This window comes from Lissotriton helveticus, chromosome 9, assembly GCF_964261635.1.
Source record: "Lissotriton helveticus chromosome 9, aLisHel1.1, whole genome shotgun sequence".
NCBI classification, from domain to species: Eukaryota; Metazoa; Chordata; class Amphibia; order Caudata; family Salamandridae; genus Lissotriton; species Lissotriton helveticus.
This window is the reverse complement of record NC_136070.1, coordinates 248962920-248978334: the sequence shown is the minus strand read 5'-3', so window position 1 is coordinate 248978334 and position 15415 is coordinate 248962920. Positions and strand designations below refer to the sequence as shown.

The window sequence follows — 15415 nt, the reverse complement described above, 5'->3', positions numbered from 1 at the left end:
CACCGCCAACAGGTTCCCAGGACTCCTCCTCAGGACCGTAGCCTTTCCAAGCCACGAGGTACCACAGCTTCCCCCAGCGCCAGCGCGAATCCCTGATACCCTTGATCTCATAGTCCCTCTCGCCGTTCACCCATACCGCCTTAGGTGCGGGGGGTCTGGGTGCCCCCGACGGTTTAAGCAGTGAAATGTGGAACACGGGGTGGATGCGCAGATTGCCTGGCAACTCAAGTCTCACGTTCACCGGACTGATGCACTCCTTTATTCGGTACGGCCCGATAAAACGAGGATGAAAAACGCTGTGTTTGCGGAACTTCAAGTTCTTGGCGGACACCCATACGTAATCCCCAGCCCGATATAGAGGGCCCTGCCTTCTTCTTTTATCCGCTGACACCTTGTATTGTCTCTTCGCCGCCTCCAAGCATCTTCTTGCGCTCACCGCTGCGTCCCGGATGTGAGCCACTCTTCTGGCGGTTTCAGGAATGCCCGACGTTGTCGCGGGGTGCGACAAGGGGAGGAACCTGGGGTGATGCCCGTAGTTGCCGTAAAACGGAGACACCTTCGTGGACGTATGCGTGGCGTTGTTGTAAGCGACTTCTGCAAGCCACAACTTATCCACCCACTCCTCCGTGCCTTGATCGACGAAGCAACAAAGGTATTGTTTCAACGTTTGGTTGAGGCGTTCCGTCTGGCCGTCAGTTTGCGGATGGTAGCTGGTGGATAACGCGGAGGTGACGTGCAGCGACGAACACCAGGTTTTCCAGAACCGCGCCGTGAATTGCGACCCCCGATCCGACACAATGACGCTGGGGAGGCCGTGAGCCCTCACCACCTCCTTCAGAAGCATGACCGCCAACTGTCCAGCTGTGGGCACACCCTTACAGGCTATAAAGCGACCCATCTTGGTCAAGTAGTCTATGACCACTAGTATGGCGGTGTACCCTTTATCCACTGGCAACCCAACCACGAAATCAAGGGAGATGCAATCCCATGGCCGTGCTGGAGTCGGAAGCGGTTGCAGTAGTCCCTGGGGGCGCCTATGATCCGATTTCATGGCGGCGCAGGTCGTGCATGCGGCTATCCAGCTCCTCACATCCGTCCTCACCGATGGCCACCAAAACTGTCGCAGTATGTAATCCACCGTTTTCTCCAATCCAAAGTGTCCCGCACTGGGTGACTCATGACACCATATGAAGGCTTGTTTCTGTAGGCGTGGGGTAGGTACCAATACCCGACTACCCTTTACCGGGATGCCGTCCTTCATTCGCCAGTCCTCGTGCCTCTGTAACCATGTCAACCATCGAACGGTGTTGACACCCTTCTGTATGCCATGTAAGAATGCCCCCGGCTGGATAGCATTCACCACTGCACCCGGATTTATGATGGATTCAAAGGTAGGTAGAGGAGGTTCCTCCTCGGTGGTTTGCCTCGACAGCGCGTCCGCTTTCCTGTTTTCTGTACCTGGCCTGTAGGTGATGGTGAAGTGGAACCCGGAGAAGAACAACATCCAGCGTAGTTGCCTAGGAGACAGTTGGCGGGCCGCCGTCATGAACTGTAGATTCCGATGATCTGTGTACACCAACACCACGTGTTTGGCCCCCATCAGCAGATGTCTCCACTCGGCGAAGGCGTCCTTGATGGCCAGTAGCTCCTTTTCGGCGACGTGATAGTTCCGTTCCGCCGTATTCAGCTTTCTGGACATAAACGCAACGGGATGCAGCGTTCCTGTCACAGGGTCTTTTTGTGACAGAATAGCCCCAACCGCCGAATCCGACGCGTCCGCCTCTACCAGATACTGCTGTTCCGGGTCCGGGTGTGCCAGGACAGGAGCTGACACAAAGGCTTGCTTCAACGCACGGAACGCGTTCTCGGCCCCTTCTGACCACAGAAAAGGAACAGATTTCTTCAATAGGTGCGTGATAGGAGTTACGAGCCTTGAGAACCCTTCTATGAACCGGCGGTAAAAGTTGGCAAAGCCAAGAAAGCTCTGAACTTCCTTTATGTTCTTAGGGGCTGGCCATTCCGCCACCGCCTTCACCTTTCTCTCCGCCATGGTTTGTCCTTCAGGGCTTAACATGACTCCTAGGAATTCTACGGTGGTCACATGGAAGTCGCATTTACTGAGCTTGCAGTACAATGCGTTTTCCCGCAGAATCCGGAGTACCGAAGCCACGTGCCCCACATGCTCTTCCGTGTTGTCCGAGTAGATCAAAATGTCATCGATGTATATGACAACGTATACATCCAATATGTCTCTAAACACGTCGTTCAGGAAGAACTGAAACGCTGCAGGGGCGTTGCACAGCCCAAACGGCATTACTCTGTATTCAAACAGGCCAAACCTTGTTTTGAATGCCGTCTTCCACTCGTCCCCGCAACGCATACGGACTAGATGGTAAGCCCCTTTCAAGTCGAGTTTGGTGTATACACGTGCTGTTTTCACTTGTTCTAGGAGCACGTTGATGAGCGGTAGTGGGTATCTGTTCTTGATTGTAATGGCGTTGAGCGCCCTAAAGTCCACACAGGCACGGAGTTCTCCATTGGCCTTAGAAATAAAAAACAGTGGCGAAGCCGCAGGAGAACGTGAAGGCCTGATAAACCCGAGTTGTAGCATCTTATCCAGGTAGGCGCGAAGGTGGATGTTTTCAGGTTCCGATAGCGCGTATAGTCGGCCGCCAGGTATCGTAGCCCCAGGGACCAGGTCGATTTGGCAATCATAGACCCGATGAGGTGGAAGTGTCTCTGCTTGGTCATCATCAAACACGTCCCTATAGGATGTATAGGCCTCAGGGAGGCACACCTCTTTTTCCGCAGCGGTGGCCACTACCCACCCTGTGTTCTCCACTTCCTTGCTTGATTCTCCCGACCACTGGCAGGACCGAGAACAGAAAGGGGAGTTCATGTGCAGTTCCTGTGTTTCCCAGTTGATTGCAGGGTTATGTTTTCTCAGCCACGGCAATCCCAATATAATCCCATACTGCGGAGCACAGATGATCTTGAAGTCCACCACCTCCTTGTGTTGTGTCCCGTACACCACTTCGATGTCCCCTGTGTGGTGACAGATGGGGCCAGACACCAGCCTACGTCCATCCACAGCGAAGACCTCCTCTGGGACCGCGCACCTCAGTAGGGACATACCTATACGTTTAGCCTCCTTCTCGTCCATAAACAGCCCTGTGGCCCCTGAGTCGACCATAGCTGAGACTGAAATCCAGGTGTTCCTGACCCTCAGCTGTAACGGGATGTACAGGTGTCGGGTGCTCTCCGTTGTGTGCAGTTGGGCTGAAGGGATAAAGCCATGACTCCAGGAATCCCCTTCGTTGTTCCAGGAGCTCTTTAGTTTTCCGCCGTCTTGTCCACCGACGCCGTGGACAAACGACCAGGGCGCGGACGTCCTGTCTTAGGCTTGACCGGACATTCACGGACGTAGTGTCCTTTCTTGCCGCAGTACAGGCATAGCCCTTGTTTTCTTCGGGCCTCTTTCTCGGTAGCCGTAAGGCTGGCTCGGACCGCCCCGATGTCCATGGAGTCAGTACGCGCAGCCGTTGTCGCTTCAGAAGCGGTTGTATGGCCCGCAGCAAGCGGGGTTTTCTCCTTTTTATGTACACCCCCACGCCTTTCGCTAAGGCGATGGTCTAGGCGAAGGGCCAGGCTGATTAGGTCTTCGCAGTGCACCGGTTGAGGGTCTATTTGTGCGATCACGTCCTTCAAGTCCTCGCTCAATCCCTGATGAAAAAGCGCCGTTTGTTTGGCCGGGGGCCATTTGGATTCCGCTACCAATCTTCTGAAGGCGTTCAGGTAATGGACAAGACCTGTTGTGCCTTGTTTTAGTTCCAATAACTCCCTGTCCGCTGTGTATGAATCCGCCCTCTGATCGAACACCTTTATGAACTCCTCTTGGAATTGTTCCCAATCGTACAAAAGCGGATCGTCCCTGCTCACCAGCGGCACCGCCCACTGAGCGGCGTTCCCCGCCAAGTAGGAGATCATGAATGCGACTCTCGCCTGGTTGGTGGGAAACGACTTCGGTTTGCAGGAGAAGTGTAGAGCCACCTGTGTTATGAACACCTGGACCGTGGACGGATCCCCGCTGTACCTTTCCGGTGTGGCCAGTGGTATCGCTACAGGCATCTCTACTACCACTGCAGCCGGCGTTCCCATGGGAGAAGCCCCTGCGTTGAACGGATTCCTCTGCTGGTTATCCACCCTTGCTCTTAAGTCCGCTGTTTCCAGGCGCAAGGCAGCCAGTTCGTTCTGTACGTCTAGCAATGCCGCCAAAACGTCTTCCATGGTGGCCATGACCTGTCACCCGACCAGGAGGCTGATTGTGATGTTCAGGTCGGATATTATGTAATCCTGATGGCCTCGGGATCGGGTAACCTCACACCCTCTGGCACCCACTGATCAAGAACTGAGAACAGACAAAGCGGGGTAAGCGATCGGCTATTTATTATAGGTATAGTACTTAAGGGTACGGCAGATGTTCCAACCGTCCTCTGCACGAATGCCAGTCCTGGCACTCCCCAACAGAGGACACCGTGCTAAGTAATGGCCGACAAAGCCACTCGAGTATATACACAAGATGGTTGTTGTCGTCCTCCGCACTCGTGTCCGACCTGACACGCTCCAACGGAGGGCAAAACGAAATAAAGGATAACGAAAAAGCCAGAAGAGTTCCTTACGCTCGATAACCCTCGAGCGGGGACTGGCAAAGGCAGACGTGGACTGGGTCCCACGCGCTCGATAACCCTCGAGCGGGGATAGGCCGCAATTGGTGGAATAGTGTCGTCCTCCGCACTCGTGTCAATCCTGACACGCTCCAACGGAGGGCAAAACGATATAAAGGATAACGTAAAGCCAGGACAGTTCCTTCCACTCGATAACGCTCGAGCGGGGACTGGCAGAGTCTATGAAGGGATAAGTCTCAACCGTTCGAGTACCCTCGAGCGGGGACTGACAAGGTCTATGGAAGGGTTAAGTCTCAACCGCTCGAATACCCTCGAGCGGGGACTGACAATGTCTATGGAAGGGTTAAGTCTTAACCACTCGATAACCCTCGAGCGGGGACTGACAGGTTAACGACTGTGGCGGAACACGAACCCCCGTTGCTGACCGGGACGAGTTGCTCGCAAGCTCTCCCTTCCCGCACCAGCGTCTCGCGCTCGCGTAGACAACTCAAGGAATCACGGGGCTCACCTTCTCCGAAGCGTCGGCGTTGCGGTCTCGTTGCAAGGAATCAAAATATCCGACGCTGACTGCTGGCGTCCCGACTGCCTTTATGGTGACGCCCTCCGCGAGTGTTCTGCGCTAGGTCCTCTGGGTATTGTAGTTCGACTCGGATGGCCTCATGGAACTTGTGGTTCGTAGTCCGTGTTCGTCGTTACGGCTTTCAGTTGAGTGTCTTAACAATATGTCAATAGATGTGGCATATAGCTCTTGAGGAGTTATGACAGATTTGCCTTTATGTCCCTATTGTGTAAAATGGAATCTTATCCCTCTGCATGTTTGTCAGAAGGGGCTGCCTGATTTCACCAACATGCTTGTTTTAGAGACTGATTGATACAGCTTTGTAACTCTTAGTACTACAAAGGCTAGGTAGGCCTGGGTGCCTGTTGGGGCGTTAGGTGGGCTAACATATGGCTTCACGGATCTGCAGGAGTGCTTGCTGATAATATGTATATGTCGTAGTTGCTGACCTATGTAGCTTTGCATGCCTGCTGTGGCAAATTTGGCCGATACACCTGCATGTATCTGTGTGATCTATGAATGATAGGGTAGGCTAAGGTATATTTATGGTGACTGACTTTCTACCTCTTTGAGTGACTACGCTTTGACCTTTAGTGCCTACTATAATGCTTTTTTCTGTACATCTGTTGAGGTGATAGATGACTACTATGATTTTGCTTACTTTTTAGGATGACACAGACGCTCACATAAAGGTGTGTTTTTGCCTGTTCTCTTTTAGGTATACTAGGCTGGATCACTGTCAACTTTCTAACAGGTAAGAGTCTACATTTTGTTTTGTAATAAGGCTCATCAAAATTTGTATTTAACCTGATTTCCTTGCCATTTCCCTAAGCAAAGCTTGCTACTGCTTTGAAGCATGACATACAAGGTAAATTAGGAAAATGCAAATTACAATCTAGCTTAAAACAATGAGTTATTATTCTATAAATAAGAGAAACCAAGAAACCACCATTCATTATCCGGTGGAGGACCGTGGAGCCCTTTTTGCAGATGCAAGAACTTCTCAGGAGAGAAAGAGGAGTATTGAGAACAGATAGGAGTAAAGTAACTGACTTAGAGAGGAAGACTGTGACAAGAGGTATGTTGCTTGTCTGTGAACGACAAAAGCCTATTTTACTCTAGATGGTTTGAGTTGTGGAGGTTGAGGGGCTGCCTAGAGAGCGGACAGTTACAGAAGGCTACATGTTACAGCCTGCAACGCACCAAAAAGAAACAAAGAGGTTGTTTGAAGGCCTTGTGTTAAGAACAGACTTCTCACTTCCTCCAGTGCAGAACCATGTTTTCCTCCTATAGGTTTGTAGGACATCCAGATTTTTGGACCTGAAAATTTTTTGTCCATTGAAGCAGGTTTCTGCAGATTAATAGTAGGTGTTAATGCTATAAAAGTGATGGAAACATGCAGGACAAGAGATTATCCATCATTAAATTAACTTCTTAGTCATTCTCAAACTTGATCGAGGTGAAGGAAGATCACTGGAGTAGGTGGCTTGCCAGTACATTTGCAAAGGCACAAGCGTGCTCAAGATGTAATCAACAGTGGCGGAATGGGCTTGAGCTGCTACAGGAGAGATGGATGTCAAATATTCAGGGGCTAAATGATAAGAAAATCATACAATTTGTGAAATGCTGAAAACATTAATAGCATTCTACATCCACCAGGGCAACTACAAACCTAATGTAAAAACAATCAACCCACAAATAATCATCATCCTGCTGTTTAGCAGTTTTCACTTTTATGTGAGCAGTTGCTCACTAGAACAAATCTGGGTTGCTTCCAGAAAAACAGCAATGCTCTCGCAGCCACAAAAACAGTGTGAAACAGGAAAAAAGAAAAACAGTAACAATAAAAGATGAAAGAAAGCAGCAGATCTCTATGTTCAAGTTCTTTTTTCAAATGATGTTTTAATTGGATCCAAGCTCAGCCGACACGTGTTTCATCGCGTTAAAGTGGAGTCAACACGACTCTTCAGGGCCTGTGGAGATATTGGCGGGTCTGCCAATATGTCTAATAGACCAAGACCCTGGTTCCGGGTTGGCAAGTGCGTGTCACACCGCTAAGGTGAAACGAAAACACAAAATTGTTGCGCGTCTCCAAGTCCGTCCTTGGAACACGGCGACCGGGAACTTACGGAGGAGGGATACCGGCTGTCAGCCTAAAGTTACCCACGAAGATTCCTATACTAAGAGTCCACCCTGTAAACTCAGCAGTCGGGTCCCCTCCCGGTACGGCTAGACACGTACACGTGCTTAGTCTCCTTTTGAAATCAGACGCGCAACAATTTTGTGTTTTCGTTTCACCTTAGCGGTGTGACACGCACTTGCCAACCCGGAACCAGGGTCTTGGTCTATTAGACATATTGGCAGACCCGCCAATATCTCCACAGGCCCTGAAGAGTCGTGTTGACTCCACTTTAACGCGATGAAACACGTGTCGGCTGAGCTTGGATCCAATTAAAACATCATTTGAAAAAAGAACTTGAACATAGAGATCTGCTGCTTTCTTTCATCTTTTATTGTTACTGTTTTTCTTTTTTCCTGTTTCACACTGTTTTTGTGGCTGCGAGAGCATTGCTGTTTTACAGTTTTTGATAATCTTTGATTGTCATGGAACGGTTTTAGGGTTATTCCGTTCGCCCTATACGCGCCACCCACCAGAACTTATCTCCTCACAGAATTTAACGTACACTCTAGGCAGAGCGCCATTTTTCTGAAATTCCTCAAAACCCCTTTCAGCTGTTTTTCTTGGTTGCTTCCAGAGACTGCAGTCAAGGTGTAGTCAGATGGATTCTCAGGTTTAAACTTGCCTAGTAGCTTCAGTGTTTCAGGTTCTGATGTGTTCACCAACTCAGAAAGGCCTCTTTCACTAGGACTGACCAGGAGTCTGTATACATAACACGCATGTTCCTTTGGTCATTTCTCATAGAAGTACATATCACATTGCATTAGCATTGTTATGAAAATGTTTCTTAACTAACAAAACAGGAGCATTTTTTTTTTTATCCATATAGGAAGGATAAAACAGGTTGAGATTTGCAAGCATGGGCCTTTTCAAACTTTCTTTGAGATGCATTTGTCCAGAGCTTTTCCGCTTGGTTGCCATGATATGTTTATTCAGCTTCTAAGTTTTATTTGTGTGCACCTCTTTCATTCTTTGCGCAATGAAACACAGAGAAAAGAACACCAGAATGGGCCCCCTAACATGTAGGCCACAGCCCGGGATGGATAGTGCCTAGTTCCAGAGGTAATCTTTTGGGGTCCGTTACCTTCTCGGTACTATGGAAAGAGTGCACAAGCCTGACCAGGGTCCAAGTAACAGCAGAGTCCTCCCTCACCAAAAATTGGCAGTCATTTTATATCTGTTGTCAATCATTCAAGGTTATAAAATACTTAGGTATATGCATGTATATGGTATTTTATATAGCACAAACCTAACCAAAAGGCAGCACATTGCTAAACTCTGCCTCTTCCTTTGCCTCTTTCCGCAGTTAGCTTTTTTGGATCAGGAACGTACGGCCCATGGCTCAAGACATTGTCAGTCGCATCTTGGCTTAGCCCACTGGTGTATGATCGTCTCGCCTTCTTTCTTTTGGCGGTTTGGCTGTGTGCTCTGCCTCCATTTGAATGTATGAGGAATGAGGGCCTGTTTTATATCTGAAAAGAACACTCCGTCCTCACAAATTTAAATCTTTATCTCAAGCATGTATTAATTCACACAAAGCTACCATGTTATTTTAGGTTTCATTTACAGACAGTTTTAGCAGCCTATCGGAGACCTCATGTTACCACTCCTTAGAGCATATGGTTTGCGGTATATTTATACTGAGTAAGGGTTTTTAGTTAAACCCCTTCAGCCATTCACTGTCATGTAGTTTTAAATGGTTGCCATAGGATTGGTGGTGTGTCCTTGAAGGTCACAGCATTTTGTAGGATGTTACATGGAAAGAGTACTCCTCAGTGATCACCTTCCTCACTTCGCCAGTACTTGCAACGCAAATGTACACGCATTGGCAAAGCCAATAGCTGAAGAGAGCACACATTAGCAAAGTGAAATCTATTGGCTTGGCCAATGCTTATCGATTGTTTTGTACTGCTGCAGACGTATTCTTATTGCTCTTGTCAACACTCGAGTGCAAGGATCAAACCTTTTGAATTGACTAATGTTAAAAGTGAGTTTCCTCCTATTTAAGCATAGTTGGGGATTACGTCTTGAGTAGAGAGGTGTCCGGATGTAAGGTTTTTTTTTTATCGTTTTTATTTCGGGATTTACATAGCAGCAATATACAGTATAAGTATGTATCTCAAATACAGTACATAATTGTTTCACGGTTTTCTTCTGTACACATGGCAGTGCTACGCCCAAAAACCTGTATCACAGGCACAATATAAAAAAGCTGCACATCCTTATTTTCTTTTTTCTGAATAAGATTATCAACACGGTGGATGTAAGGTTTTTTACTTATAATCGCTTTTTGCATTTGGCCCACCTGCTCTGCTTCCCCAGACAACTAATCAGTGCACTAGTGCTTATGATAGCTGTGATCATTGTTGTGGAACATATGCTTGATCAATTTAGTAGGCAGTAAGTTACTGGGGGACAGGACAGTGGTGATGTGGTGTGACATGGCGTTAGTAGTTTTCTTATCATGGAGCTGTTGGTTGCAGGTCAGCTGTATGGCGAAAGAAGCCAAACCTTTGGGACGTTGGACTTAGGTGGAGCATCAACACAGATCACCTTTCTGCCAGAGTTTGAGGTAAGTGGTGCAGAGGGAGTGGCTGTAGGGTGGTAGAGGGGTGGGTGCCTGTGTGTGCCCCCATGCGCAAGAAACGTCTTCAAAGAAAATGCATCTTTTTCGTGTCTGGATGTTGATCATCTCCCTCTCGCGTTCTCAGCCATTCCTCCAGTATATGCATATTTGCTTTCCTATGCCTTCTTTTATAGGAACGATGGTTTAAACATGAAAAAGTTTTCAAACCCACTTCGGGCCTGTTTGAATATTGTGAGATGGCACTTAAAAAGAGGAAGTACCATCATTATACTATTAAAAATACTAAACAAATCTGTTTGAAGAGGGACCATTTTTTATTTCTTCTATTTTTCAAATTCCGTAGTACTTTGTGGCTTGGTATATCAGATTCCAATAGAAATACACAGCCAGCACATGTTTTGATGCTACAAGTGGGATTTTATCATTTTTATATGTTACAGTATATTAAGCATTTTTGGAGTTTTCAGTTAAAACTGATTTTAACTGATAAAACATAACCGAACTGTATTTTACTGAACGTACAGTGCTTTGACACAAGAGGGCACTTTCAGTCTTAAAAGTGCAGCCTCTACCTCTAATCAATTTTTTTTCTGATGGACGCTTTCGCTATGACCCAATAGAGTCATGGCAAGCCACTTATTAGACCCTCTTGACCATCTGCAAGGTTCATAGAGCTCCTGGATGCCCCTTGACCTACTTCTAATCCCTTTTTTGGGTCATGGCTCAACTCGTATGGCTTAACATGTGTGTATTGTTTACTGCACTTTGCTATATATTTGCAGCAGATTCACAGCTGAAGTCTGAGCAGGATCTCACTGAGAGTGGTCCCAAGCATTGCTTTTCGAAAGCGCAGGTATCAAGATTCTTGCTACAAAGATCACTGTGCATACTAACATCTACATTCAATTTCTGGACCCATTACTACAGCTCTTAGTATTACATGGTGATGGTCTGAAAACCCTGCCTTCAGGATCTGTATCTCCTTTTACAGAAGGACAAAGTCCACTTCATGAACAACTTTAGCAACCATGCCATGCCTGGGAGAGGTCCATTCTCTGGTTTTCTTGAAACGGAGCTGCTTACAGTACATTCATTAACATAGAAAATCTGTGAGTTAATGTATGAGCTAAAGATAGTGCATCTCTGAATCCTTAAGAGACACCCATTTCTCGGTATTTCCAAGAATGTGCTGCAGCTAGCACAGTTTGATGACTAGTAGGTCCATGGACCAGTTGTAAACCTGCTTACTTTTTTTAAACCTTTATTTTTCAGATTAGCAGCGGCAACTAGCAGTGCAGCTCTTGCCACAACAATCTCAGTACAGAGTGACCAACTGCAGGGAGGTACCATTACTTTGACAATATACATTTGCAGGAGGCAATCAACCATCAACGATACCATGAGATATGTAGGGCGCACAACCTTTTGCATCCTGATGCACTAAATCAGTGGGCCTCTAATTGTCTGAGTCTGTGCTAATCCCACTCAATGGTGTATCTCCCGGGACTGCAATCTATCTCCCAGGCCACCCAGATCGCTCCCTAGCTTCTCGTCCATCCTACTGTGCTATATGTATTGTCCCTCTGCCAGAGACAACTCGGCTACATCTCTATTCCGGTGTTCTATCAGCGGGGCCTACTGCTCCATCATGTGATAGCCACCCCCCTCTGAGCCAAAACCAAGGACAGCTGCAAATACTTATAGGCCATATTAGGACCCTTAAGCCTACAGGTATTCCCCAAAATGCAAAATTGCGAAGTGAGAGTGCCCTGTATTATTCTGGAAAGTGTGATCTCGTCAACCAACAGGGCCCAAAAGGCATGCACCTGCTGGCAAACCCAGGTCATATGTAGGAAATCGGCCCCAAGGAACTACAGCATAGGCACACAGAGGAGTGAGTCCAGGACATCTGGTGCAAAGCTAGGGGCATCACATAGGTGCGGTGAAGGAAATTAAAATGGACCAGTTTAAAGCAAGCATTGGAAACCGTCCTTGTCGGGGCACAAACATGGGTCCAGTCAACGTCCGGCAGGAGAGCACCCAAATCCACCTCCCATGCCAGCCGGGTACGCAAAGGCTGACCAGCAACATCAGCAACCATAGCTTTATACAGCTAGGACACCAAATGCTATCCCGACCCACAGATCAACATGCCCCCCAGTGCGCCAGATGCAGGCGACGCTGCAGAAAGTTATCCAAGTCTCCTTGACAATTTCAGCCAAACCAGCGTAGTGTAGAAAATGACTCCGCCTGTGCTTCCTTAAAGGAGATGTAACGCTCATTGGGGTAAAAATCCCCTAGCAGTTCACAACACCCATTTTGCCACATTTGAAAAGTCATGCCAGCCTCCTTGCGCTGCACCAGAACAAGAGCCCCCCACCAGTTGTTCTGGGTAGAACGGCACCCTTTTAAGCACTACAGGCACATAGTTCTGCGACATGCGAGAGATCTGTCTAACCACATATGGTAAATCATCTGATATTCCATCAGAAATGCTGGAAGCTCACCATCATCAACCATTCCAGCCAATAGCCATTGCTCCCAGTTGCTACCGAGCAGCATGCTGCATAGAGGCAGCAAAATAATAAAACTCCAGCCACCTCACCTCCTGCTGCCCTCCTCATAGCTTCTCATCAAGTTAACCTGAGCCACCCTTCTGCGCTTTCCCACCCAAGGAAGGAAGGTGAGTAAGGAACCAAGCTGCCTGAACGGTCTGGAGGGCCAAGAGCACAAGGAGTTTGTAAAATGTAAAGACAGCGTGGCAGCAGCACCATCTTGGAGATAGCAATCCTGGCTTTAAGCGACAATGGCGACGTGTTCGAAAAGGACACCGACAAATGCAGCGATTCGTGCTCCCACCCCATATTGTGCCACAACTGCTCCTCCTTGGTGTCCGCCCCCACTACACCCAGATAAAGGAAGTGGCCTAGTTCCCACCTGATATCAGGCAGCCGATCCTTCTCAGTCCCCACCAATTCTGCCAGAGGGAACAGTAATGACTTCCTATGGTTGATATGCAGACTGGATACGTCATCAAACTCATCCAGTAGCCGGAGCAGAAATCCGAGAGATTCCTTGGGGGCCCTAAGATAAAACAGAGCATTGTCTGCATAAAACAACTAATTACTTGTTGTCCCCATCTCTATGCGACAGCCGTACAATTCCTCGTGGCCCAGCACCGCCAGCAGCTTAATCGCTAAAGCAAATAATGGAGAAGACAGTGTAAAGCCCTACAGAGTCCCCCTACACAATTCCCAACTGTCAGCCCGAGACCTCCCCACCCGGATCCTTGCACTAAGGCCAGTGTAGAGTCAACTGATTCAAGCCCAAAACTGTGACCCACAGGACCTCAAGCAGGTAACCCAATCCACAGTCTTGAAGGAAATTTCTAGGTCTGTTGATACCAATGCCATTTCCTCATACCCGCTCTCTACTTCATAAAGCACATGGGTCAGCTGCCTGAGATACATTCCCGTACTACGGCCTGGGATAAATTTCCATTGGTCCTTGTGCTTCGGTCCTCTCTTCACCGGGTTCAAGCTGTTGAGCAGTAATTTACATAATACATTGATGTCCGTGTTTATCATAGTGAGCGGCATGTACGCTGCAGGATCCACCCTGTCTCCACCCGGTTTGGGCAACTTCAAATGTTTCCCTCCGTTATAGTGGGCGGTAGCACACCCTCTCCCTGGCTTCCAGGAAGACCTCAAGGGGACCCTGGGTGAGGGTAGGCGGGGACTCCTGGTAGAAATCTGCTGGGAACCCGTCTCCCAGGTGCCTTAGACTTAGGGAGCATCCGCAGTGCCACACGCAACTCATCCAATGCAAGATCTGAGTCCAGTATGGCAGCCGTTAATGAGCCAACTTTCGGAAGCTTTAAAGGCCCAGGAATGCCTGTACAATGTCCAAGGTAATCTGCGGGTTCTCCAGTACCCCCCTCCAGGTGATATCAAAAAGCGGTCACAATGTCAGTCCTCAAGGTCACTGCTGCTTCCTCCGCTGTGATCTAGTGGGAGATAGGGGCAACAGCTGCCTCCCTGCGCAGAATCCTTGCCAGCAGGATTCCTGCCACTAACACCCTGTCTAGTATAATGAATGTGTTGCGAGTAAGGGAGTCGCATGTGCATGCCTTGAACGATGGGTGGAGAGCACACCAAGCGTCGGCCAGTCCCAAATTCCTCATCACTTCTCCCATGGCTGTAGTCCTATGAGGCTTAGTGCCTGCCTTTGGCAGGATTTTATTAAGTTTCACATTGATCACACAGTCACACAACCATAAGAGTAATGCATCCGCATCCTGACTGACTACGTCCTGTACCCTGTAAAAGAAGTATGGATTGTCCACATTGGGAGCATAGGTATTGAGCAGGGTCATATTCTTCCTATCCAGGGTCCCCTGCAGTAGCCCATATCAGCCCTCAAAATCAGCCGCCGTATAAGTAAGGGAAAACAGAATACACGATTCCACCCAAACCAGCACCCCCCCGGCATATGTAGAGTAGAAGGTACCTGATCCCTCCACTTCTGAGCCAGCTGCTCTACCTGCGCATCATCTAATTGCATCTCCTGTGGACAGGCTACGCTTATTTTATAACGCTTCAGAAGGGAGAGCATCCTGTACCACTTAGTGTAGGACCCCTGCCTGCTGACATTCCACATCAAAAATCTATATTCATACCCCATATCTGTGACATTGCAGGATAGGATACCACTGCAACGACCCTCCCGAGCTGCATCAAATCAGAAAACAACAGTAAAACTCTAACAAACAATGCAACATTAGACCTACGTATGCCCATCCACTACATGTGCCAGGACCTACAGATTATCCCCTACCCTGTTCAACAGGGACAGGTTGCCAAACTCATGACCCACACACCCCTCATACCTGGCCACATAAACTAGCAAAAGCACATGCCGTTCCCCTCCCCCTACCCCCCTCCGGGGGGGGAGGGGATACAGACACAACCATTCTTCAACCATCACAGTAACCACCGATTTCAGATTAGGAGCCCCCTCACCCTCCATAGAAATAGGATTGCAGGCCACAAGGGCCCAAACAGACCATCAGCATGCGTCACCTTCACCCCAGCAATCCAGCAAAACTGCATAAGCAGCAGAAGCCCCATAGCAATCTCTCTCCCTGTCTGCCAGTGAAGCCTAACAGAAAAGGAGAAAAAACATAACATCAACAGTAGAGTTAGTTCCGTGTTGAGTCAATGAGCAAGGGGCTTGGCACACAGTCAATTGTGACACTGGGGATGCTAGGTGCCAAGCCAGTCGTGGGAAGAACCAATTGCTTCCCTGTGCGCTAGCGAGGCAGTACCCTCGACACCTGCATTGTGCGGTCTTCCTGGATTGTGTCTCGAAGCAAATACGATGGGCAAGAATCTGATGGCCCTTGC

General features: G+C 48.4%; 1 protein-coding gene across 4 annotated transcripts in view; it reads left to right on the top strand.

Annotated features, from left to right (window-relative positions):
• ENTPD5 (ectonucleoside triphosphate diphosphohydrolase 5 (inactive)) overlaps positions 1–15415 on the top strand; it is a 372723-nt gene that overhangs the window by 209652 nt on the left and 147656 nt on the right. For all 4 annotated transcript variants that reach the window (XM_078659868.1, XM_078659869.1, XM_078659871.1 and 1 more), the window contains 2 exons: positions 5963–5998; positions 9907–9995. In XM_078659868.1, coding sequence (XP_078515994.1) covers positions 5963–5998; positions 9907–9995 — 125 coding nt within the window. The remainder of the gene's footprint in view (positions 1–5962; positions 5999–9906; positions 9996–15415) is intronic.